The sequence below is a fragment of the Heterodontus francisci genome, chromosome 32, assembly GCF_036365525.1.
Source record: "Heterodontus francisci isolate sHetFra1 chromosome 32, sHetFra1.hap1, whole genome shotgun sequence".
Classification (NCBI taxonomy): Eukaryota; Metazoa; Chordata; class Chondrichthyes; order Heterodontiformes; family Heterodontidae; genus Heterodontus; species Heterodontus francisci.
The window spans coordinates 8608028-8633306 of NC_090402.1; the positions used below are offsets into that span (position 1 = coordinate 8608028).

The window sequence follows — 25279 nt, forward strand, 5'->3', positions numbered from 1 at the left end:
AGGATAAAGATTTCAAAAGCCAGGACCTAAAATAGCGTATTTTATTCTCCTTAAAAAGTATAAACTTGAAATAATTACTTCAATGATTAAGCCTACAAGACTGAAAAAAATGATTTAGGGATGAAAAATAATCACTTTGGGAGTATATATGACTAATGTTCCCTTCAAAATTCTGTTCTGCACAAGCAGATTTTTCAATGTACGATACCTTGAAATTTTTTCATGTGGCTGCACCCATATTCAGTGTTCCCGCTAAGCTGCACATGATTGATGCAAATAGGAGGGAGGTAATTTACTGGGGACTGGATGAAACAGCAGGTTAACACATTGCCTCTTTCAAAACTGGCACCAGAAGCTTGAACCCAGCCCAGAACACAGCAAAGAAAGTCTCATCTCTCTGCTGGCTTTAAGGGTCCAATAGGAAATGATGGCGGAAAGGCTCAATTCAAGTTCCTAATGGATGCATAGCATAAAGCTCTAATCTGGTATTAATTGGTAATCTCAAACAGAGACCAAGAGGACAAGTGCTGTGGAAAACAGTGGCGCAGCAAGGATTTTTTTTTGGTGGTTGAATTTGCTGTTTTGCAGGATGAAAAGGAGCTTTGCTCTGCAGTTGGCTAGGTTATAAATGCCTTGGGAGTGCTTGATAACAGGGTGTTGAAAGAAGGAAGTGTTCCATCCTTCAGCACTGACCTCCTTTATCTTACTGCCTTGTTGAGCACAAAAAAAATACAACAAACACTAAAGATGACAGTTCAGGATTCCATAAAGGACTCGGGAAGGTTAGACGATGAAAACAATTTTTTTTTAAAAAAACACCAACTGAATTGCACTCCACCCCCAAAATAGGATTGAGTTACTTTGAAGAGAAGGAACAAAAGGTGACTGCAGTCAAATCTTTGGAAAGGTCACTGCAACAGAGAAAGCTACCAGGAATTTTCAAATGTTGTCAATTCTTTTCATTCGCTTTCCCATGAAAGGCTGGACTATAGTCATTTCTTGCTTCTTGTTTCAGTTCCTAAATTTATTATGTCAACCCTCTGCCCACACTTAACTAGTTCTCGAGCAGTATGACACTGAGTGAAGGGCAGCACTACTAGTAAGGACCCATTTGTCAAATACATCTTAAGTGTACAATTACAGGATAAAAGTGACTTTTCTAATCGGAAATTTCCAATGTGTAAAACATTGCAAGAGCAACCAATACCTTTGTGCTGCAGAACAGGGAAAGCTGAATTCATATCAGCACATTCTTTACACAAAGCAACACCTAAAACTCTCAGATTGAAGGGTACGTTTGTAAAGAACAGACTTGGAGTATGTCCCCATTTTTACCATCTCTAAATTCCAAGAACAAATCTTTGAGCGTTCTGCTTCTAATCACACATGGTTTGCCTTCATTTAAAAACCAGTCTCATCCCCCTGCGTGACTTTATCTGGACTCCAAATCTTGGCTCTGCATCCTCATCTCACCTTGTTCTATCAATTTCGCTACATTGTCCATTTTTACTGCCCGAGAGAGCAGTGCAATTTTTTTTCTATCTGAAAAGATTCACCATTCTACCCAGGCCAGCTGTTCCAACTTCAGAAATTGTCCTCTGGCGTCCAATGAACCACAAGGCCAGATAATGAAAAATCAGCCAAACAATACTAGACCCAGTGTACTATCAGATTCATATCATTTTGCTCAACATTCTATAGTTTGGACTCTTCTGAATATTTTTTAAGATTGCAACTCCCCAGCCTAGAATCCCCAAGGGAAGGCAGAGACACAAAAAGCCACAGGAAATATTTACCTGACACTTTAGAATGCTGACTGGCATAGCTGGAATTCCGAGAATGGCCAGTTTGAAACACTTCATCTGGGCTGGACGGGGTCTGATCAGCATCTTCGGTCAGGCCTGGCAGAAACGGTACAAACACAGGCAGTACTGCGAAAAGCTCTTCATTTTCTTTATACACATGATCAATTTAAGCATCACTCAAGACAAAGGCAAATTGTAAACACAGCAGTACAAAGAGAGGGGGGCAGAGGAATAGTGTTCTAGCATGAAACTTGCAGAAACATATCTCTGCTCAGCTGAAGTAGTGCAGTTACTGGACTGGACTGTGCTGGGTGACAGCCTGCAAGTTCTATCCATTCCACCTTCCCGAGGACAGGAGTTTTAATGTGGAACAATAATGGCAAGGGGTTGAAAAAAAAAAACTATTTAAACTTTGCTTTTTAAACGAAACGATTGCAGTGGGAATGAGAATCCCCAGCAACATCTAATAAACTTAACTTTTTTTCTCTCTCTCCACTGATGCTGCCTGACCTGTTGAGTATTTCCAGTATTTTCTGTCCTTATTTCACTCTTAAATGTGCTATGTAGCCAACAGAATACTAATCTTAACCCAAAGTCCTTGATAATAGTCTCAATTTGTGCAATGATAACTTGGTATTTCAAAAAAAAGATATACATTCTAGCTAATTTGCCATGGCCTTACTGATGGTAAGTTGGATGATTTAAAGTAATTGGCAAAAGAGCCAGGTGCGGAATGAGGAGCAATGTCTTATACAGCGAGTTATGATGATCTGAAATGCACTGCCTGAAAGGGTAGTGGAACCTCATTCAACAGCAATTTTCAGAAGGAAATGTGATAAATACTTGAAGGTGAGAAAACTGCGCAGTTATGGTGAAGAAGCAATGGAATGGGACTAACTGAATAACTCTTTCAAAGAGTTGGCATCGGCACGATGGCTGAATGACCTCATGTTCTGCAAGAATTGATAATGTTGTTTATGATGACAGTAGCTTCATACGATGTAATGCACAATTACATTGCTAATGTGCAGCTGTGTATAACTAGCCGGCCCCTAGGAGGCCACAAAACACAAATGCTGTAAATAGCAATATCCTAATGTCAACTGCTGATGAAGTAATAATTTCTCACACTAATTGCGAAGTTTATATTACGAACAGGCTGAGTAACCTAAGTACTTGGGCATAAAGCATAGTGTCTAATGTAAAATATGTTCAATATAGTTAGATCTGCTGGACATAAAAACTATATCAACACAACAACTTGTATTTATATAGCACCTTTGGCGTAGTAAAATGTCCCAAGGGGGCTTCACATCAATAAATCACCAACCGTTTGACTTTATACGTCAACAGGAAATTGACATTTTCGAACAACATCTGATGGTCCCTTGCCATCGTCTTAAGACAGGAGTCCACCAATTGATATTCCTGCTGACCGAACAATGGGAGGTCACCAGGAACATTATGGTGATGCTATAAAGAGGTTGGCACACCATTTACAGACTACATGATCTGTAAGCTGAAAGTCTGATTTACGGGGCCAGGAAGCTGAGTGGTGTGAATGAAATGAGCTCAAACAGCAGCAGTACAGTGGGCAGGGCCTGCTCAGACAACAAAGGATAGTCAGAGGAAATTAAAATTTACTTGTACAGAAGACAAGGTTTGTGCAGACTGCATCAGATCCACATCCAAAACGTTATTTAAAATAAAAATTCTTGTCTCCAAGGCTTTTCAGTTATGACAAGTAGAGCAACAAACTAAATCAAGGCTATCCAAGCAATGATGTTATTTCCGAAATCTCCAGGTGATGAGGAATGAGTGAGTGATAAAATTAATGTCTGCCCTGGTTAAGCAAATGAGATTGATGGTCTGTTGCACGAGATCATCTTTAACTTTTTCAAATATGACTACTACTAGTAGGTCTATCTTTTCATTTGTCGTAAACAGGTGGAAATGGCTATAGTAGCAGATGGTTTAGTTAAAACCCATTATCTATTTTGCAGTAAGAAACGGATATGACCCAGCTCTTGTGTACAGAGAAATGCACCTTTTATAAACCTGCAACATCTTTTACCTGAGCTGAGTGGAGGCCGAGGTTTTGGCTGCCTCATTGAATGCAAGCCACCGGAGGCAACATTATTGCCTGTGGTCCCATCTCCCTTACAGTCCAGCTGCAAGGAGCTATCTTGGCCTGGGATTGAGATAGACTTGGCAGTACATGCAGGCCTGTAGAAAATCAACATAAATTAGCTGCAACATTTTTGAAACTCCATATTTTTGGCCGAAATACTTTGACAGGCAATAAAATTTTACAGCTGGGCAGATGATATGGTATTCAGATATTTTACACGTTTAGTTCTGATCTCTGGTACCCCAAATTTCAATTCAGTTCAGGCAGCATGTGGACTGGTAAGAGAATGGGCTGCAGACAAATACAACATTAACTCTTCTTCTGAGACTTTATTCAAGTCCAGAAGGGTCAATAAAGTTACTGTCTGATGGGCACCAACATTTCCAAAGGATTTCAACTGCTCAGCTGGATGAAAACAAGAGATAAACCGATCGACTGTGGGTTGTTGGTGGCTCACAATGACAGTGCAGCCTACATAAGAGTCGCTGTAAACAAGCTCATTTGATTAACATTTTGAAAAGTTTCCATAGCGAGATATAAATAAATACAAATATTTATTTTATTTCTTATCCCAGATTTGATCCCTGGTCTGTTGCATTAGCTGCTCCCAGAATAGGCAGTGATGCGGCATAACAACTGGACTCAATGAACTTGGCCAGAGGTGGTTGGGGGGGCAGGGGGAGGAAGTCAGCCCACCAACTGCTATTCAGTAACATACCTGTGTGTGTTTGGACTTAGTTGCAACAAACACCACAAGCGCACAGCCACTGACACTTTAGTCAAGCTTACGCAGAGAATAGCCACTTGGGTGAAGCACTGGAGGGCTGTAGACACCTGTGGAATTGGCACCTAGTTTGACTCACTATCTTCAGGAGGAGAAGTGAGGGAAAGAAAAAAAAAAATGAAGAGAACAAATTCCTAAGTGAATTAAATTTAAATCTCAAATTAAACTCCCAGTTGACAACGGTTCACACCTTAAACCACTTACAAAAAATCAGACCAACATGTTTTACTTCATCCCTGCAAATGCTGGCATACAGAAAGATGTATGCTATAAGTAAATACAGGTGCCAGCAGCTCTCTGGAATGTTGCACCGTGGTACTCCGTGAGGGGGTGGGGAAAGACTCAACTACAGCTCTGATCTAGGACATCCCTAGCTTGGAAATGCTCCATGCTCCCTCTGGATACCAAGCATTGTAAATTCAGGCTACTCCTCATCTTCCGTAAATGTCAAAGGGAAATCCTTTACAGCCAGTAATAGACTCAAGTTCAGCTTCCCTATATGGGTATTTATGGTAGGAGACTCCACATAGTCAGAGAAAGATACAGCACTGAAACAGGCCCTTCGGCCCACCGAGTCTGTGCTGATCATCAACCACCCATTTATACTAATCCTACATGAATCCCATATTCCCTACCACATCCCCACCTTCCCTGAATTCTCCTACCACCTACCTACACTAGGGGCAATTTACAATGGCCAATTTACCGGTCAACCTGCAAGTCTTTAGCTGTGGGAGGAAACCGGAGCACCCGGCAGAAACCCACGCTGTCACAGGGAGAACTTGCAAACTCTGCACAGGCAGTACCCAGAACTGAACCCGGGTCACTACAGCTGTGAGGCTGCGGTGCTAACCACTGCGCCACATATATTAGAAAGGTCGAAGGACACAACTGAAATACAAATGTAGACTCCATCAAAGAGAACCTGCTGTTTTCTCTAAAGTTTGTTCTAAAATTCAATTTTTTCTCAATTTATAAGTTTGGTGGGAAAAAAAACCTGGAATTATTTTAAAAATAGCAAGGTGCTGTAATGGGAGAGAACTGTAGGTTTTCGCCCATGGATTAATGATCCAAATGGCTTTTTAAAATTCATTCATGGGATATGGATGTCCCCAACAAGGCCAACATTTATTGCCTAACCCTAATTGCTTGAGACGAGCGAATTGCTTGCTAGGCCATTTCAGAGGGTAGTTAAGAGCCAACTACATTGCAGTGGGCCTGGAATCAGAGGCCAGACCGGGTAAGGACGGCAGATTTCCTTCGTTAAAAATGTTTAGTGAACCAGATGGGCTTTCACAACAAGTTTCAAAGTCACCATTACTGATACTAGCTTTTTTATTCCTGATTTGTTCAATTAGCTGAATTTAAATTCCTTCAGCTGCCATGGTGGGATTTGAACTCATGGCTCTGGATTATTAGTCCAGTAATATAACCACAAAGCTACCGTACCCCATGAAAACTGCCTTTCCTGGTTTGCATCGATCACATGACAGAAAAAGTTGAACACGCCCCAATAGTCATAGGCACCAGAGGGCAGCAGACACACACACGCAGACAGAGGCTATTCTCAAACAGAACCCAGAAACAATGGAACAAACTAGACCTTTAACTGGTAAAACAAGATTGCCTAGCGACTACAATCGTAACATTTATCGCAAATTAACCACATCAGATCTGAATGCGCTGTGGAGGTAATAAATTTCAAGCCTTTCACTGTACGATGAGTAACTTTTTTTCCCAGAGGATCGTGAGCACAAACACAAAGTCGTGGAGGCAGGGTCATTAACATATTTAAGGCTGAGTTATATTTTTGACCTATAAAAGAGAGAGTCAAGGGTTATGTGGGGGCTGGCAGGAAAGTTGAGTTAAGGCTACAATCAAATTAGTCATAATTTTATTGAATGGTGGAGCAGGTTCAAGGTGCCGAATGGCCTATTCCTGCACCTATTTCTTATGATCTTAAGCAGGCAAGAAGCTGCTGAAAAGGTTGCCTTTCATAGCTAGAGGTTTGTGGTCCGTCAGTATTTTGCCATGGCTGCGTGCAAACACAGCCAATTGGGTCAAAGCTTGAGATCACACCAACTGCTGCCAGCCTTGGCTTAGTGCTAGTATTCATGCCTTTAGGTCAGAAGGTTATGGGTTCAAGCCCCACTTCAAGGACTCAAGCACAGTGAGTTTAAAATCAGCCAATAGCTGAGCCACACTCGCCAGGAGCCCCACACCCACAAATTCAAAGTGAACTAAACAGATCCTGAAGTCAATGCTGAATTGCTGAGATGTTTACAGACTGGAAAAAAAAATATGGCAACAGATGGAGTTTTGTGTTTTGTGACACCTGCAGGAGGCGTGTGGGGATTCTGGGTCAATCTAGACGCGAGTGGACTGGTGTGGACTCACAAACAAACAAAAAAACAATCTGTGGTCAATCACCGTAAAAAGCCATATATAGTAATAGCCACACAAACAGGCTATCATACCCAAATAAGGTGTCAATGTTTTCAGGAAATGAAAAAAAACCAAGGTCTGCAGACAGAATGCAATAAGGCAACTTTTTCTGCCCCAATCCAGCTTTCTCCTCTTCTGAAGGTAGTTATTAATGGTGTAACAGCCAACTGTGTAACAGCTCAGACAACCAATTTTATCTGTAGCACCTGTGGAAGAGTCTGTCACTCTGAAATTAGCCTTTATTGCCACTCCAGGCACTGCTTCACAATCCACTGACCATCTCCAGGCGCATACCCATTGTCTCTTGAGACAAGGAGGCCAAAGAAGAAGAATATTAATGGTAAAGGGTTCCATGGAGTTGAGTAGCAAATCCCCCGCCCCCACCCCACACATTACTTGCCCAATAAGTCATTCTTTATGTCGAAGCTTGCATTGGCAGTCCACGGTCCTGCCCTCTTCCAGTAGTGCCACACACTTTCCATCAGAGCCAGGAGTTTCCTGCCCTCATAGTTCAGTACTACACCTTGTTGGGTACATCGCCATTAATCATCAGAAACCCAAAACATTTTGGATACACACAAAATTACATTGTTTGATGCGAGTGACAAGAAAATAAATCAAGGTTTTACATGATGCCAGGAGGCATTCTCTGCTGCCCTAGTTCAAATCTTGAAATTTTCGAAAATAATTTTTAACTGACATCAGTTTTGAAATTTCCTTCAGTGTAGGACTTGAGCTCAACCTCCAAGTGTCCCGCCACAGCTGCCTTTTCAAGAAAGTCCATTTTTTCTGTGGTTGCGAAGAACTGTTAGTATTCTTTCTCAGTTTCTTCTAACATTTGCAAAATTGCATGTGCTTTTCAGGTGGTTGCATATTAAATTTTCTTCAGTTTGCCACAACAGAATGGAAAGAATAATCTTCACAGTAATCCTTCAGTAATGCAGCCGTGGCAAAGTTTTGCATTACGTCTGGTCCTGTAAAACTTGTGACTGTTGCCACAGTTACTATTTCAACAAAGAACTACTGTTTTAGTTTTGACTGTTGACGTTCAAAGCCCACAATAATTGTGAATTATAAGTATTGAGCCACTGCACTCACCCTCATATGAACACCCAGTCTCAAACTTAACTGTCTGGGGAGCTGAGATGTTCCCAGAGTTCTTTTGGACACAAACGGTGGCAGGGGGATGGTAAGAGGAAGAAAGATATCAAAGATGGGTCAACCTGTTATCAGCTTCTTGCAACCAGTCAGACTGATGTTCACAGAGTACAAAATAATGTCTCTTTCCTATGTGCTCAGTCACAGAATGGTGGGTGACACACAGAGCTCCAATGAGCAGCGCAGAAATGGTATAAGCAAAGGGTGGATACTCCCCAATGATTCAAGAGGGCGAATCTGCAGTTGAATACAACACCAAAACCAAACAATAGCACCATCCCAGGTTTCCATCTGTGCTGGGTCATCGAGTACCAACCAGGAGCAATAGGTGTAGCTTCCAAATTCACTGTCCAGGCTGACAAGAAGAGTGGCCATTTAGACAAGGACCTGTTTGCCAGCATGATGCATGAAAACCCTCCAGCAAAATGGCCAGAGATTCTGATATTTTAGTGGTGATAACTGATGGATTTTGATGCATTGCAGAGTGTAAATTACACGCCTTCGTGTTACTTTACAACCAGAGTAGAATTCACATACTGATTATTTTTGTGATATACACTAATCAGGGAGGAATAGTCTGGGAAGGCTGAAATATAACTGGTACCTGCTAAGGAAAGAAAAGATGATGGAAAAATTATTGGGAGGTGTGAGGGGGGTGGTGAGGATATTTTTCTGATAAATACGGCTTTTTTTTTAAAAAAGTACTTCATGAAGCTTCATGGAGAAAGAGGAAATAAGTGTTAAACCTCAAATGCCAATTGCATTAGGAACCACCCTCCTTCACAGACCTCAGTTCAAAGTTATTCGCAAATTTACTCAGAATTGAATGAGGATTTCAACATACATGCGTTTCAACAGGATTTCCAGACCTTTCATGTCAAATGCTATAAGTAAAATTAAAAGAGGGTTTAGAACAATATACTTAATTCGTAGTGCAAAAAGAGTCAGAATTGGACCAGTTCTTCACAGTTTCCATTTTTAAAAAATTAACTGAAGGGATTAATTGTCACAATTTTAGTAAGCAAGAAGTTAACTTCTTAATACTCCCATAATCAAACCAACCAGTATATGCATGGTGCAGCACTAAACACATTTGATCCAGTTGAGCTGATCCTGCTCTGCTGCATTTCACTGATGTCACTATGCCAACAGGGCAAATACTGAAGTGTATTTTCAGTATTTTGTTCATCATCTGAAATAAAGTTACCCGACACCATCGGTTGAATGTCAAGCAGCTATTGTTCAATTTATTGAGTGCGTATTTAACAAGAGAGAATGGTGCCAGGGGTTAATCCATCACAGTAGCTGCAGTAATAGATAGTTTGACTCTTTACAAACTTTGCTGGCAAAACCCTAACCAAGAAATGTTTTCTATCCCATTTGATTGTTTCTTTTCCTCTGAAATCTGTGTGCGGAACCATTCTTTTTCACCATCAGTACTACTTCACTTTTAGAAAAAAGTTATAACCATCAAAAAAGACAACTGCATGAAACTGCTTTGAAGGAATTATTTAGCAAAGAATATTAACACACAACTATAGCTATGAAGCCTTTGAAATGGCCTGTATGAGGTCAATTCTACTTCCTTACAGACAGAGCAACTGTTATCAATTAGTTCCCCATAACATCATCTTCAGTATTATTCAATTAAAAGAGAGATGCTTGCCACACCTAACTCTTTTAAAAAGAAAACAGAAACTGAGATTAAGAATTATTCTTTAAAAGACAAGTTTCATTAGACATTATGACACAGTAGAATGTCTATACTTGGATGTGAGAGTGGCGTGCAGCTCCACTGAACTCGGTAGTTATTTTTGGAAAGCAACTAACCGATATGGGAAGTTCCCCAGGTAGGGGAGTTTAAAACTAATTAACAGGATCCTGCAGATTGCAAAGCACGTCGTATTCTGAAAGGAGCACCATTTCTGAATCTTTCTGTCCACACAATGCAACCCCCAAAACAATGGGTTACTCCTGCAGTTAATCTACTGCAGACACATGGTAAGACCTGAAGAACCAGAACCAGATTTCAGGTCATCCCAATCTGCCAATTTTAAAATTCACAATCCTATGGGGCAGCCATAAAGATCAATGCAGATTAGGTCCTCTTACTACCAGTTTACTTTTACAGATTTACAACAAATTCCTCCTCCATCCTTTTTGCTAGAATAAGCAGGTGCTCCATATAAAAAGCTTCAAAAACAACTAATAAACTGCTGCTTTACAAGGTACGGAGATGCAAAATTCCAAGAACCTAAGCCAACCTGGTACGAAATAAACTTTAATATGGATCCCAGAGGGAGCAGGCATTCCATTTTTCGAAAACTCCTGTAACACTAAGGTTTCACACTGGTTAAAACTATCCATAATTAGATCCATCCAGAAGAAATTTTATGATACTTGCTTTTGTTGTCCAAGCAAAGTAATGAAACAGTACCTGATAGTCCAAGTTCATCCAACGTTAGCAATTTTAAGCATTTAAGTAAAATAATTAAAAAACTTTTAGTACTATTTTACCACCTATCCACAGACAGCAACTTACCCATCACCAGCTGCTGACTGAGAATCACATTTTAGCACTTCAGTTTTTTATTTGTCAGTGAGTGGACAGAGAATGAGACATCCCGTCAAACTCAAACAAAATAATATATTCAGAATCCTTCACTGGACACGGTGGGGCATTTGTTTGTGTCCTTGTGTTTAAGTGAAGGCAAGAAAAACACTGTTTTAAGAGACCTACCACTATAAAACTGCTTCATTAACACATTTAAAAAAATGTACATAACAGGGCTGAGGCTCCGTGTTACTATTTTCAATCTGCGTCAATGCCACACTGTAATGTAAAGGAGTGAATGTCGCTCCATGTCCTGCATCCAGACAGGGGCCAGAGATGCAAGGCGGCTTCCTACTGACCTGTCATCACATCCTGCTTCATCTTACTGAACCAGACTGTTGGCAACCTTGGTGTCAATATCTGACAATCCACCCACCCCCGATGGTGGTTATGTACAAAATGAAGAAAGTGACGCTTGGACCTGGATCTTCATGGAGCATTACTCTGCTGGTGACCCAGGAACACTCAAACTAGTCAAAATCTCAAAATGAAAGTTTGGTCTGCAGCAGTTACTTTTTAAAACAAGAAAATTTAAAAGTATGAGGGAGCAAAACTGTCTTTAAACTATACCAGCATCTAGAAAAACACAAGTCTGAATTTGTTTGCTGTGAGAATCTAGCTATATCTGTACTGAATTTATACACTAAGCTAAGGTAATTCTTTTTAAAACACTTACGTTTTGAAACAAGGATCTCCTGACAACAGTTGCATGCCTATGGTGACCTGTGAAGGGAAAGAGTTTGCGTAAGAAACTATTTAAGATTATGAAAAAGTCTATTGCTGCTTTTAAAGTAGCTGAGAGAATGAGAGGAAATAGCTTTTGAACAAAATTAAATAATGGATAATTGAAAATTCAGCGATTTCATCCAGGGATCAGATAAGCTCAAACCAATAGGTTAGAAACTCCAACATGTTTCTATATATGGGGCGAAAGCAGGAACAGGTTACGGAGTTGGATGATCAGCCATGATCATAATGAATAGCGGAGCAGACTCGAAGGGCCGAATGATTACTCCTGCGCCTATTTTCTATGTGACCGCAACCCGATAACTTCAAACTCCCCCTCCCCATTATTTTGATCATATGTATTGTAAGTTTGGGGGCACATTGTTTACTTTCTGCTGTTGGCATGGTGATCTGCAGTTGATTACAGTGGAGTATTTCATCACTGGGCCTGGACTATACAGTCCAGGCATCAAACCAACTGCCAGCAAGTTTTTTTTAAAATGCTAAAAATAGGTGGTGTTTCAGGAATGAGTTAGTTCAACCCTTAGCTTTTAAACTAGATGAAGCAGCTTCTTGGGAATTACAGCAATGATCAACATTTATCAAGTTAATGCCAGGTTTTTGGCTAAACACCTAGAAAAGAAAGACCTGCATTTATATGGTGACGTTCATGGCCAAAATTTTTTTTCTAAAAGTGCAGTCACTGTTGTGTAGGGAAACACACAGCAAGCAATCACAAGGTCCCACAAACAATTAAATAAATGATACAAGAGAAAAAAAATCTGTGGAAATTAGATATAAAAACAGAAAATGTTGGATACTCAGCAGGTCATGCAGCATCTAAAAGGAGAGAGAAACAGAGTTAATGTTTCAGCTCAATGACCTTTGTCAGAACCGACGAGGGGGCGTCAACCTGAAATGTTGGGCTAGATCTTCCCGGTCCCAAGGGGGCGGGCTTCAAGGTGGGACTGGGAGCAATTTCAGAGAATAAGCGTCGGGTCAGTGGTCCGACCCGTTCCCACCTCTGGGTGATCTTCCTGGAGGAAGGTCAGCACAGGCAGCGCCTACCCGTCCGGCAGCAGTGGGTAGCCAATCTACATAATTAAATTCCCATTTGTGGGCTGATTAGGCACTCTGCTAGAACTGGCCCTCCTAGAGGGCCAAGACCAACAGGTGCCTAGAGGCAGCTTGCGGCCCATCAAGGCCTGCTGTTTTAACCTCCACTACCCCACCCTCCCCTCGTTCCCGGACAAAACCATCCCGTGGAAGGATTTCCCTTCCACTGGGAAGCCCCGTGTGTGGGCCTGCAGCCTCTGGGACCTGCCAGCCCCCCTTGTTTGGGCAAATGGACCCAGAGGCAGCCTCTACATTGGTTGCCTGAGAAGAATTCGCAGGCGGGTACCCTGACAAAGCAGGGACAGGACCCAGAAATGGTCCAGATTCATGGTTCATATTCCAAAAACTGCATCGCTCCTCTTTGATGCTGCCAGACCTGCTGAGTATTTTCAGCATTTGCTGTTTTATTAATGAAATAAATCACGTGTTTTTGCTGATGGGAGAAGGCATATTGGCCAGGACAGCAGAAGAATTCTACTACTCCTCGAATAATGCCATGGGATTAAAAAGAAAATGGTTACCATCTACCCAAGGAGGCAGATACGGCTTTGGTTCAATGTCCCATTTAAAAAAAATTCTTTAAACCTCAAAATCCTCTCTCCAACAGTACCTTAAGAATGGAGTTGTCCTGTCGAGTATTCTTTGTGTCATATCCCTCCAATAAACAGCAGCGTGCAGTGGAGCCTGAACCTGCAAACTCCGCTAGATTGAGGTCAGCAAACCCTAGCTGGTAAATGGGGAAAAAGAAAAAAACATTTAAAAAAGAAATTTACCACAGAACATCTGGCCAGTGCCTGTGGAAAACAGATGCCAATGATATTCAATCTGTTGTGACCTCATACCGATACACCAGTTCATGAAAATGTTCTTGTACCGGACACCATTACTAGAGCCAGCCTTACTTGCACAGAAGTAAATTCAGGAGAAAGCACGGTCGTCTTGTGCCATAGTTCACAGCTACAAACAAATTTATAGGTCTATTGTTATTGTAGACAACTGGTTACTTCCAGTTTAATTCCTTAAATATAAACTTCAATTTTGCCCCTCATAATAAAAGGAAACTGGAAACTGTCTTCTCAAAACCCCTCTCCCATCCACCCTCACCTCCAACAATAAGTGCAAGGCACTCATGGACTTCTTTGTCACCAAGATCGAGACCATCCTATCAGATGCCTCTGCCATGTCCCTCCCTTCTTCTCGCCCACCTGGCCAGGCCTCCCATCCTGCCCTAGCCCTGAACTCACATCTTTCTCTCCAACTTGCCTCATGCCCGCCCCACGCTCATCTTGCCCACGAGACCCGCCTCCTACTCCTTTATTCCTAAGCCGCTGACCTTCCTCGCCTGGTCCACATGTTAGCAGATATTTTTAAATTGTTCTCCCTCTCCAGATGCTGTCCCTCACTCCTTTAAATCTGCCCATATCGCCGCTCTCCTCAAAAAACCAACCCTCGACTCCACTGCCCTTGTAAACTACCGTTCCTTCTCCAACCTCCCTTTCCTCTCCAAAGTCCTTGAATGTGTTGTCACCTCCCAACCCGATTCCCACCTTTCCTGGAACTCCATGACTGAATCCCTCCAATCAGGTTTCCGCCCCTGCCACAGTACCGAAAGAGCTCTCAAAGTCACAAATGACATCCTATGTGACTGTGATAAAGGCAAACTTTCCCCTCGTCCTTCTTGACTTGTCTGAAGCCTTTGACCCACATGACCACACCATCCTCTTCCAACACCTTTCCACTGTCATCCAGCCCGGTGGGACTGCTCTCACCTGGTTCCATTCTTCCTAATCGTAGCCAGAGAATCACTTGCAATGTCTTCTCTTCCAGCCCCCGTACTGTTACCTTTGGTCTTAGCCCCCCTGCTATTTCGCATCTACATGCTGCCCCTCTGCAATATCATCCAAAACACTGCATTAGTTTTCTCATGTCTGCTGACGACACTCAACTCTACCTCACCACCAACCCTCTCCATTCCTCACTGTTGCTATGTTATCAGACTGCCTAGCTGACATCCAGTACTGGATGAGCAAAGATTTCCTCTAATTAAATATTGGAAAGACTAATGCCATTGTTCTCGGTCCCTACTCCAAGATCTTCTCCCTTGCAACAGCTGAGACTAAACCAGTCTGTTCACAACCTTGGTGTCACAATTGACCAAGATGTGCTTCCAATCTCATATCTGCGCTGACTGCCTATTTTCACCTCCGTAACACCTGACTTCACCCCTACCAGAGCTCATCTGCTGCTGAAACCCTCATTCATGCCTTTGTTACCTCTAGACTTGACTATTCCAATGCACTTGTGGCTGGTCTCAGACATGTTTGACCTCAGTTTTACGGAGGTCATCCAAAACTCTGCTGTCTATGTCTTAACTCATATAAAGTCGCATTCCCCGATCAGCCCTGTGCTCACTGACCTACAACAGCTCCCAGTCAAGCAACATCTAGGATTTTAAAACTCTCATCCTCTTTTTCAAATCCCTCCGCCTTGCTCCACCCTTTCAACTCCGATATCTGCACTCCTCCAATTCAGGCCTCTTGAGCATCCCTGATTTGAGTTGCTCCACCATTGGTGGCCAGGCCTTCAGTTGCCTGGGCTTAAGGTCTGGAATTCCCTCACTACACCTTTCCGCCTCTCTGCCTCACTTTCCTCTTTTAAGATACAGAAAGTGATTCCTGAAAATGCACCGGCCCGCTGACGTCATCAGAGTGTGCCAAGCTGCGCACATGCGCAGCGACATCTTGCCAGGACTTAGCAGCGCATGCGTGGAATGACGTCATCACGCAGCGGCGCCAGGTCCATCGTCGCGCATGCGCGATAAAATGTCATCCGGCATCCCCCCACTCGGTTGGAGGAAACGGCTAAATGGGAGACTTTGAGGCTGGAGCTCTCCCCTCTCGGAAACTCGCTCCAGACTGCGACACTTCCTCCCCTCAGCTGCTCCCTCCAGACCTCGCTGCTCCCTACCACTCCCTTGGCCGATTGTTCCTCGCTGCGCACCACCCCGCTCTAGGACGTGCCGCTTCCCTCCTCTCGGCCACTCGCTCCTACGTCACCCCGTCAACTCTTGCAGCCCATCTTGCTTCTTCGGGCGGTGCCTGGTGACTGATGAAACGTGGGAGAGTGTGGCCGAGAGGAGGGAAGCGGCGCAGTCCAGAGTTAGTGGCTGGGGGTGGGGGAGAGCTAGTGACCAAATGGAGAGCAGGATGGCGCGAGCGGGGAACTATCAGCCAGGGAAGGGGGGAAGCACCGAAGTCTGGAGCTAGCGGGGGGTGGGGAGTGGCCAGTAGGGAGGAGGGGGAGAAAGTGAGTTCCCGGGGAAGGTGGGGGGGGGGGGGGTGTAGCGGCCAATGGGGCGGAGCTAGCCGTTGCATTCGGGTGAATGCAGTCCTGGTCAGTCATATAAAACAAATCACAATAACAAATTGACAGCACATTTTATACTCTGCCCGATTTACTTTTCCATTGATCAGGGTGCCAATTCACTGAATTTACATTGGAAATTCAATCATAAAATTCCTTTTGTATTTAATAGGATTACTGGAATATTAAATGGATCTGAGGATTACAGTTAGTACCCCATAACTACATAGTAGCAAATTACTAAGCTTCAATCCAACTTAATGTAAGGTTAGTTTGCTAGAACGATCTAGCCATAAGCATTCCCTGTGATAAATTGAGCAGTGCCATCTTTAATCCTGGCAGCTGCCTGAACGTCACAGACACCGACATTCCAGTTGAAGAGCCTGCATTTGTGCATGTGCAATTACTGCGCCACCTAGTTGTGTTGTCAGCAAACACAGCCTCTAAGATACTCCTTAAAACCCACCTCTTTGACCAAGCTTTTGGTCATCTGACCAAATATCTCATGTGGCTTGTCGTCATTTTGTTTTATAATACTCCTGTGAAGCGCCTTGGGACGTTTTATTACATTAAAGGCACTATATATTATTGAAATCATATTGGATAGATATCGACACAGACACACGACTTTCACAGAAAGTACAGCGAATGCTTATGTAGCAGCAGCTACAAACCAATAAACTAAACTGAATATGCACAATTGGCCAAGCAAGGCAACAGAGAAAGACTATCTGTAATCACTTCCAGCTAAACTAAACACAGTTGCACTTTGGTAAGCATTTAAAAATGTAGACTTCAAAATTGCTCTAAGTTTTCTAAGCAAAATAAAACATCAACCAAGCTGTAAGTTCTCTGCACTGAACTATAAACAGTTTAGAACTGTCACAAGTTGAGAAACATTTGACTTCCAGAAACTGTAGACATTCAGTTCAAACAAGAATGCGAAAATGGAGGTCATGACAATTCCAAAATCTGATATTTGTTGTTGAAGGGGGTTGGTGGGGGGGAAATTGACAGAAGCTTAAGAGAAACCCATGTTTCCAGCTGGTTGTCGTCAATATACATGTGGAAACAGTGTCAGTTTCCATATGTATGCTGACAACAGCCAGCTCTCTCTCTCCACCACCGTGTCTACATTGTCCGACTTCTTGTCCAACATCCAGTACTGGACAAGTAGAAATTTCCTCCAACTAAATATTGGGATGAATGAAGTTTACTTTAGTTTTAGTTTAGTTTAGAGATACAGCACTGAAACAGGCCCTTCGGCCCACCGAGTCTGTGCCGACCATTAACCACCCATTTATACAAATTCTGCACTAATCCCATATTCCTACCACATCCTCACCTGTACTAGTGGCAATTTATAATGGCCAATTCACATATCAACCTGCAAGTCTTTTGGCTGTGGGAGGAAACCGGAGCACCCGGAGGAAACCCACGCAGACACAGGGAGAACTTGCAAACTCCACACAGGCAGTAACCCAGATTTGAACCCGGGTCGCTGGAGCTGTGAGGCTGCGGTGCTAACCACTGTGCCACTGTGCCGCCCCGTCTTCTGTCCTACCACAAACTCCATCCCTCTTCCTGGCAACTGTGAGGCTGAGCCTGACAGTTCACAACCTTGGTGTCATATCTGACCCAAAGATGAGCTTCCAACCACCATTTCCACACCACCACTAAGAATATCCACTATCCTTTTCCACCTCTAACATTGCCCGACTCCTCCCCGCCTCAGCTCACCTGCTAAAATCCTCATCCATACCTTTGTTACCTCTACATTTAATTATTCCAACACACTCCTGGCTGGCCTCCCACTTTCTATCCTAAGTAAACTTGGTCATCCAAAACTCTGCTACCTGTGCCCTTACTCACACCAAGTCCCGTTCACCCATCACCCCTGTGGTAGCTGGCCTGCATTAGTTTCCGGTTAAGCAACCCTCGATTTTACAATTCTCATCCTGGTTTTCAAATCCCTGCATGGCCTCACCCCCTCCCGATCTTTGTCATCCTCTCCAGCCCTACAACCCTCTGAAATATCTGCAATCCTCCAATTCTGGCCTCTTGAACATCCCCAATTTTATTTACTCCACCACTGGCAGCCGTGTCTTCAGCTGCCTGGGCCCTAAAGTTCTGGAATCCCCCCCACCCCCAAACCTCGCTACTTCTTTTTCCTCCTTTAAGGCACTCATTAAAATCTCTCTTGGACTAAGCTTTTGGTCATCTGCCCCAATAGCTCCTCATGTGACTGTGTGTGAAAGTTTTGTTTGAAGCACCTTGGGATATTTTACAACATTAAAGGCGCTATATAAATGCAAGTAGTTATTTATTTTTGACAAGATAATTAGCTGGTGAGACTCAGTTACATGTACTGCTTCAGCACAATTCGTCCTATTGCATATTCCTGCCATAGCTTCACTTTAATCAAAATTGAAAATTTATTGTATTGCTTGCATATGTGCAAATTTTGAAAACATGAGTTTTATGTCACACAGTGGCGCAGTGGTTAGCACCGCAGCCTCACAGCTCCAGGGACCCGGGTTCGATTCTGGGTACTGCCTGTGTGGAGTTTGCAAGTTCTCCCTGTGTCTGCGTGGGTTTTCTCCGGGTGCTCCGGTTTCCTCCCACAAGCCAAAAGACTTGCAGGTTGGTAGGTAAATTGGCCATTATAAATTGTCACTAGAATAGGTAGGTGGTAGGGAAATACAGGGGCAGGTGGGGATGTTTGGTAGGAATATGGGATTAGTGTAGGATTAGTATAAATGGGTGGTTGATGGTCGGCACAGACTCGGTGGGCCGAAGGGCCTGTTTCAGTGCTGTATCTCTAATCAAAAACTGTTCCAACAGCTTTAATGCCCAATAAAACAAGGATACACTAAATTCATCCAAGTGAATTGGAGTACTACACATATGAAAAGATGGCGAAAAGACATTAACATATTTTTAATAAAATCTAAATGTGGTTTCACAAAATATTTTGAATACCTTTTGAATAAAATAAACATCAAAAGAAAGGATGATGAAGGTGACCTTTCCCTTGGGTTAGCTGGTTGACGTGGTGAGCTCAGCCTGGGTGGCATCTTGCATTAAAGTACATCAGCTATGTGTTTCAACAGAAAGCAACAATTGTGTATTAAAAGAGCTTAGGCTATAAGTATGTATGGAGTCAGGATGTGTCACTGTCTTTAAGGTTAGAGGGGACTATTCATATGGTATATCTGTAAACACTATTAAATTGATCTACACAGTGCTGAATAACACAAGCAACTATCTATGTGGGTCGAACAAGTCATTTTGAATTATCAATTCTTATCTAGCTGTCTGATCATTCTTCCACACACAGCACACCCCCCACCAAGCTCCTGCATTCCCACAAACTAAAATCACATTATGGAAAACAAGAGAAGTGGAATTTGGTGCAACCTACTGCCAGTGCTACTCTCCCCAGCTATATGTCGTTCTATATACACACAGACAATAGATACAGGATTATCAAAGCTTATAAAAGGAATGATTTAATAAAACTTTTTTTTTTTTTACAAGCAGCCCAGATTGTTAGTGTCTTAGTAAATCTCTCCCCACCACCACCTCTGCTATCCAGTGCAAGAGTTATCTTAACGAAACTCCACAGTAATGGTTACAGGGAACATTAACAGTGGAACTTAAAAACTAATATTCTTTACTTAGAAAGAAAAGATGACATACACACAGCTACAACACCAGCTCCAGATTCAGAGGACTTGGTGTTCAAGCTATTGGAAGTCAGGAATTTTTCTCAATATAACCATTGTTCCCCTATATATACTTGAACACCAATACATGCAAGGCAAAAGTATTGCGTTCATGGGCCCATACAACTATAATACACAAGGAACTCCTTGGTCTGCACTGTACATGCAGATGTCACATCATAAGTAATACACGTAACTTTTTTTTTTGAAGTATCCACAAAGGAGATTCTGTTCTCATTACTTTTAAAAGACTCACCATCTGTAAAATGTCCTAAGGCAGCACATACCAGTTAATGGGTTATCCCAGATCTACAAGCAGGTGTTTGCCACTAAGGGGTTTAATTGCATACCCTTGTTAATGGTGCTGATTAAACTGACAAATTTAGACTATGCAATACTATTTTGGAAGAGGCCATTTCAGATTGAAACAAGAGACACATTGTCCCAGTCTCTCATGAGCCTATTATAGGAGAGCAGTAAATACTGTTTTTGAAAATCAAACTTCCTCTTAAATCACAATGCAAAGAACAATTTAAACTTTCACTAATTTTCCTCAAACTAGTACAAGATGTTAGCATTTTTCTTGCCACTTGTGAAAGCATTGATTTATCAACTGCAGAATGAACATAAATTTCGTACTCCAACAGATGCACGTCTAATAATTGGGGCTGGACAGAGGTGCATAGAAAATCAGCACAGGCACAAGAATGGCATGAATTTCAGTTCCAGCATGCCTCAGAAGTTGCTTAATACTTTTGTCAATGTCCAGACACTGGCATAAGCTTCCTAAAAGTCAAGTGGGTTCTTGACATTTAAGTTTGTAAGGAGAGGGGCGCATTATCCGCAGGCTGCACAATTATTTCCATCTTCGACTAGAGGCTGCCAACTGTCTCCAGCAGTCATTCAAGAGAAACAAGCACAATCTAATGGAAAAAAGACTCAACTTGGCATGCAAGTCCTAACAGAAGAACTTATAAAGTTTATTAGTCAGATTATTTCAAGATAGAAGTTGAAAGCAAAAATATGCTGAAAACGTGGAATATCTCTATATCTGGGCTTGAGCTGTTCACAATTGAGATATTGGGTGAACTTATTCCCAAGAGTGGGATGCAACCTCCAGCAGTTCTTCCTGCTGTCTAATCTAGGAAGCTGTATCAGAGGGCAAAATCCTGGAAGTGTGCTGCTGCTTAACAAAAGGTAACAGCACAAAGGGAAGCAGCTGAAATGTTGGACAGCAAGGGAAGGATAAAGATAATTGAGAACAGAGGGGGAAAAAAATAAAATGTTTTGAAATTACTCTGGGTTGGGGGAAGAGAGATTTGATTTTCTGTTGTTCAATACATTCGATCTGGTACAATCCAGAACTATGGTGAAGCAATGTAAAGCCGTCTTCCATAGATTAATATAGGCTTGTAAAACAGAATAGCAATGTTATCTTTACCAAAAATAATCCCCATTTATATTCTGGAGGCATCTGTAAACTGAACATCTTTGTTCCCCGCTGTCCAATGTTTTGATTAAAGCACAAACTGGTTTTCAAAATGCTGCTCTGGCATCATTCACTACCTTTTGCTTGATCTGAATCTTCAGTGTTCATGAAAATAAAAGGTTAGCAAGTGGTTCATTCTGGCACAAGAATGCTGCAGCCCAAGTACACGATTCCTTGTTTAATTTCTAGCTTTACCACACTGAAATTGACCCACCAGATTATGCCAACTTTTGAGCCAAGTTATCAGATACAGCACATTTCCTAGTGCCCCATGTCTGGGAGAATTAAAACTCATTGAAACAATTAGTGAGTTGAAGCAGTCAGTGTTTGGGCCCAGCCGAACCTGAAAGCCAGAGCAGGAAGAAAAGCAGCACAGGATTTTGTGCTTTTTAAAAAAAAAGTTTAAGTGGGGGAAGGGAACATTTAAGAGAAAAAAAAATCAAACAAGACCATAAAAATTTCAGGTTAACGATGATGTAATCCAGACTAGCACAGAACAATGAACCATAGAATTTCTTAAAATACCAGACCAAAGTTAAAATGCTTACTAGGCATGGAAACGGTATAATATTATGTACTACAGGAAGCCCTCTCTCCCTTAGCCACAAGTACAAAATGCTATTTCACAGCCTGTGCTGTTTAACTTAACTGGCCTGTTAGAAGGCTGTACAGTCATTTTATTGTTTTTCAAACATTGAGACAGGTCAGATGCCTTGGAAGAGACTTGCTTATAGGTGAATATTCACTTTGTAGAAACACGACCTTTAAAAATAGTCCAATGACAAATTTGGTGCATATCCAATAACCAATTGAGGTCATACTGGAAGTAAAATACATATTCACATCAACTGCTATCTTGCAGCTTCACCATAGCAACCGCAACTGGCAACATATTGTTGACAAAATTATGCCATTGTTGAAGACTGCATTGATCAGGAACCATTCAATTTATTCCTTTTAGGGGCAATGGGCAATGTTCAAATATTACTGGAAAATGTTAATTTAATTAGATTACCAATATATCTGCGCTTTCGTAAAGAGGTATACTTTGCAATAGACAGTGTCAAGGAGAAAAGTGCTAGGAGTTCCAGTTCCTGGCACACATGTGGCAATAGCATGTTCAATTTTCCCCAATCCACTGCATTTCATTTCACACCCCAGTCATCACAGTGAGAAAAAGAAGAGTTGCATTGATATAGAAGATTGCCATATTTTTGAAAAATATCTCAAAGCGCTTCACTTATGATTCCTATGAATGTACATACGTAAGTAAACTTTACACAGTTAGATCCCACAAACAGGAAGGAGACGAATGACCTAATCTGGATTTTTTTTTTGAACCAGTGTTGGGTAAGTGAAGAATGTTGACCAGGATAACAAGAGAATTCCCAGCTATTGTTTGGCATCTTTAATGTTCATCTGAACCTGTGGAATGTGCACGAGCCTTAGTTTAACATCTCATCTCAAAGGAAGTGCCTGCATGAGTACAGTGTTCATTTATTACTGCACTGTAATGTCAGTTGAGATTATGTGCTCAAGTTCTGGAACGGGAGGTCTTGAATCCACAAACGCCCAGATGCAAGAATTCTATCACCCGAATCAAGAGTTTCTGTTTACGCAAGAACTAGGAGCAGGAGTAGGCAATTCAGCCCCTCGAGCCTGCTCCGCCATTCAATACGATCATGGCTGATCTCATCTCGGCCTCAACTCCACTTTCCTGCCTGTTCTCCATAACCCTTCAACCCATTACTAATTTAAAATCTCTATTCCTTCTCAAATTTACTCGTCCTGGCATCCACCGCACTCTGGGATAGCGAATTCCACAGACTCACAACCCTTTGAGAGAAGTAATTCCTCTTCATCTCTGTTTTAAATCTGCTACCCCTTATTCTAAAACTATGATCTCATTCTAGATTGCCCCAGAGTCTGGGTAGAGTTGCATTCGCTGGTCAGGAAGGAGTATTTGCATGTTGGATATTTGGACTGAACGGACAGTTGACAAAAATGGTGGGAGTAGGCTCGATGGGTCAATTCCCTCTGCAAAGTGGCTTCCTAGCAGATGCTTATCGTATTACTCACGGATCTGAGTCACATATAATGCAAACATCCTGACCATGTGAAGCCCAAAAATTTACATCACACCCTCACTTATGGCTTGCATTTCACTATCTGCACAAAGATATATAATCTTACCTTAGAGAACGTCTTTCCGCCTTTCAGTTCCTACAACAAAACAGGAAGGAGCAACAATTAATCTTTACAAACTCTATCCTTAGAATTTTTGCATGACTCAGAATAGACACATGAAGGTTTACTCTAACGCACTGTCATGTGTTTGAAAGAGCTCCAGAAGTGCTGCTCTTACTGTAATTTACTTTTGAATGAAGTTCTTCAAACGGGGAAATATATATTTCCAAAAGATTTCAACCATGTTCCTACCTGAAAGGCTTTGACTGGAAAAGGACTGTTGTAACTATTAAATGTTATACGGATTATAGAAATGATCAATTAAGATACATGAACCGCCATGAATAGAAGTACAACTTTCTGGGGACTGCAAGTGTTTAAAAAGAAAAAGATGGGCAAAAACTTGAGTCTTGAAAATCTCGTGAATCCAAGCAGAAGTATCCACATCTGACATTAATGTTCCAAAATGTGCAATGGGATGACCAACTCAATTTACTTATAAATAGAATGCAGCAATGCTGGCAGTTCTTCTTGAGCAAGGCATTAAAAAAAATTACGATAAAAAATTCACCACAAATTCCCAAGAAAATAGTTTTAGGGGAGGTGGAGAAGAGGAGCAAGCTATGTATTAAAAATTAACTAGCTGAAACTACACAGGATGAAACAGCAGGTTAGAATACAATCTTTAGAGCTCCGGGACCTTAAATTCACCCCAGACACTCAAGACAACATGTCTCTTATCTGGGACATTATGTCCATCAGAATTTCCCCTCAGTGGGAAAGGAATGGCTTTCGCCATTCACCTCGCGTACAGTTTCCCAGAGACTTTTCACAGGCTTGTCAGCAGAGATTTTCACTCCTCCTGCATCTGAGCCACTGCGGCATCCTACATCCTATATCCCAACAGGGGATGTGAGAGGTGTCGGAGTAAGGAAAGCAACCAATCAAACTGAAGAATCCTCACTGACACAGATTCCAAAAATAGGAACTGAAAAACAGGAAATATAAAATACACTTAAATCATTGAACAGGAAGCAAAATAAAGATTGGGACATAGAGAGGATTAAGGGAGAGAAGCGAAAGAAAAAAAATCTTTAACATTAATTGTCTTGAGGGTATGAAACTTCACATTTATAAAATTATTTTTTCAGGGCCAGAGGGGCTGTTCAGGAGTAATTATCTTATTACGCTGTTAAAACACACTTACTCCTAAATGTCCTAGCCCTAATTATAGTCTAGCCATTATTATTACAGCAAAATCTGGGCCATTGTGAAATCAAGGCACAGCACAAAATTGTCCATATTTCAAGATAAATCTTTCTCCAGGAACACACAGGGTGTGCAAGGTAATCCTCGGAAGTTTATAGGGGTTAAAACAGTATCTGAACAGAAATTTTCTCCTCCATAAGAAAATGATAAAATAACCAAGAAAAAAAATCTGCTCAGGTAAAGGAAGCTCTTCCTACTTAGTCCATCACTGTCGACAGAGCACTGTGCAACACTTTGAACTTCTTGTGAAATAGCACAATTACCAAGAGTAAAACATGTTCTATCCCACAATGCAAAATTTAGGGAAGTCCTGAGTTCCAAGATACTGACCTTACGTACAGATACTCTGCAGATACAAGGATCCAGTACACCAGTTGCTGGATTTGCACTCATCTTGCAGATGAAACTGAATTTTTTCTTCCAACGAACACAATTCTCCTGAACTTCCTCTCTGCAAAAAGATA

General features: G+C 41.9%; 2 protein-coding genes across 3 annotated transcripts in view; both read right to left on the reverse strand.

Annotated features, from left to right (window-relative positions):
- Window positions 1–25279, reverse strand: part of dpm2 (dolichyl-phosphate mannosyltransferase subunit 2, regulatory) — a 195590-nt gene that overhangs the window by 40749 nt on the left and 129562 nt on the right. The window lies entirely within an intron of this gene.
- LOC137347608 (early estrogen-induced gene 1 protein-like) overlaps window positions 1–25279 on the reverse strand; it is a 117083-nt gene that overhangs the window by 17579 nt on the left and 74225 nt on the right. For both annotated transcript variants that reach the window (XM_068012164.1, XM_068012163.1), the window contains exons 2-7: window positions 25146–25266; window positions 23553–23582; window positions 13390–13506; window positions 11614–11660; window positions 3880–4031; window positions 1797–1901 (exon numbers count right to left, since the gene is read on the reverse strand). In XM_068012164.1, the coding sequence (XP_067868265.1) occupies window positions 1797–1901; window positions 3880–4031; window positions 11614–11660; window positions 13390–13506; window positions 23553–23582; window positions 25146–25266 (572 nt within the window). The remainder of the gene's footprint in view (window positions 1–1796; window positions 1902–3879; window positions 4032–11613; window positions 11661–13389; window positions 13507–23552; window positions 23583–25145; window positions 25267–25279) is intronic.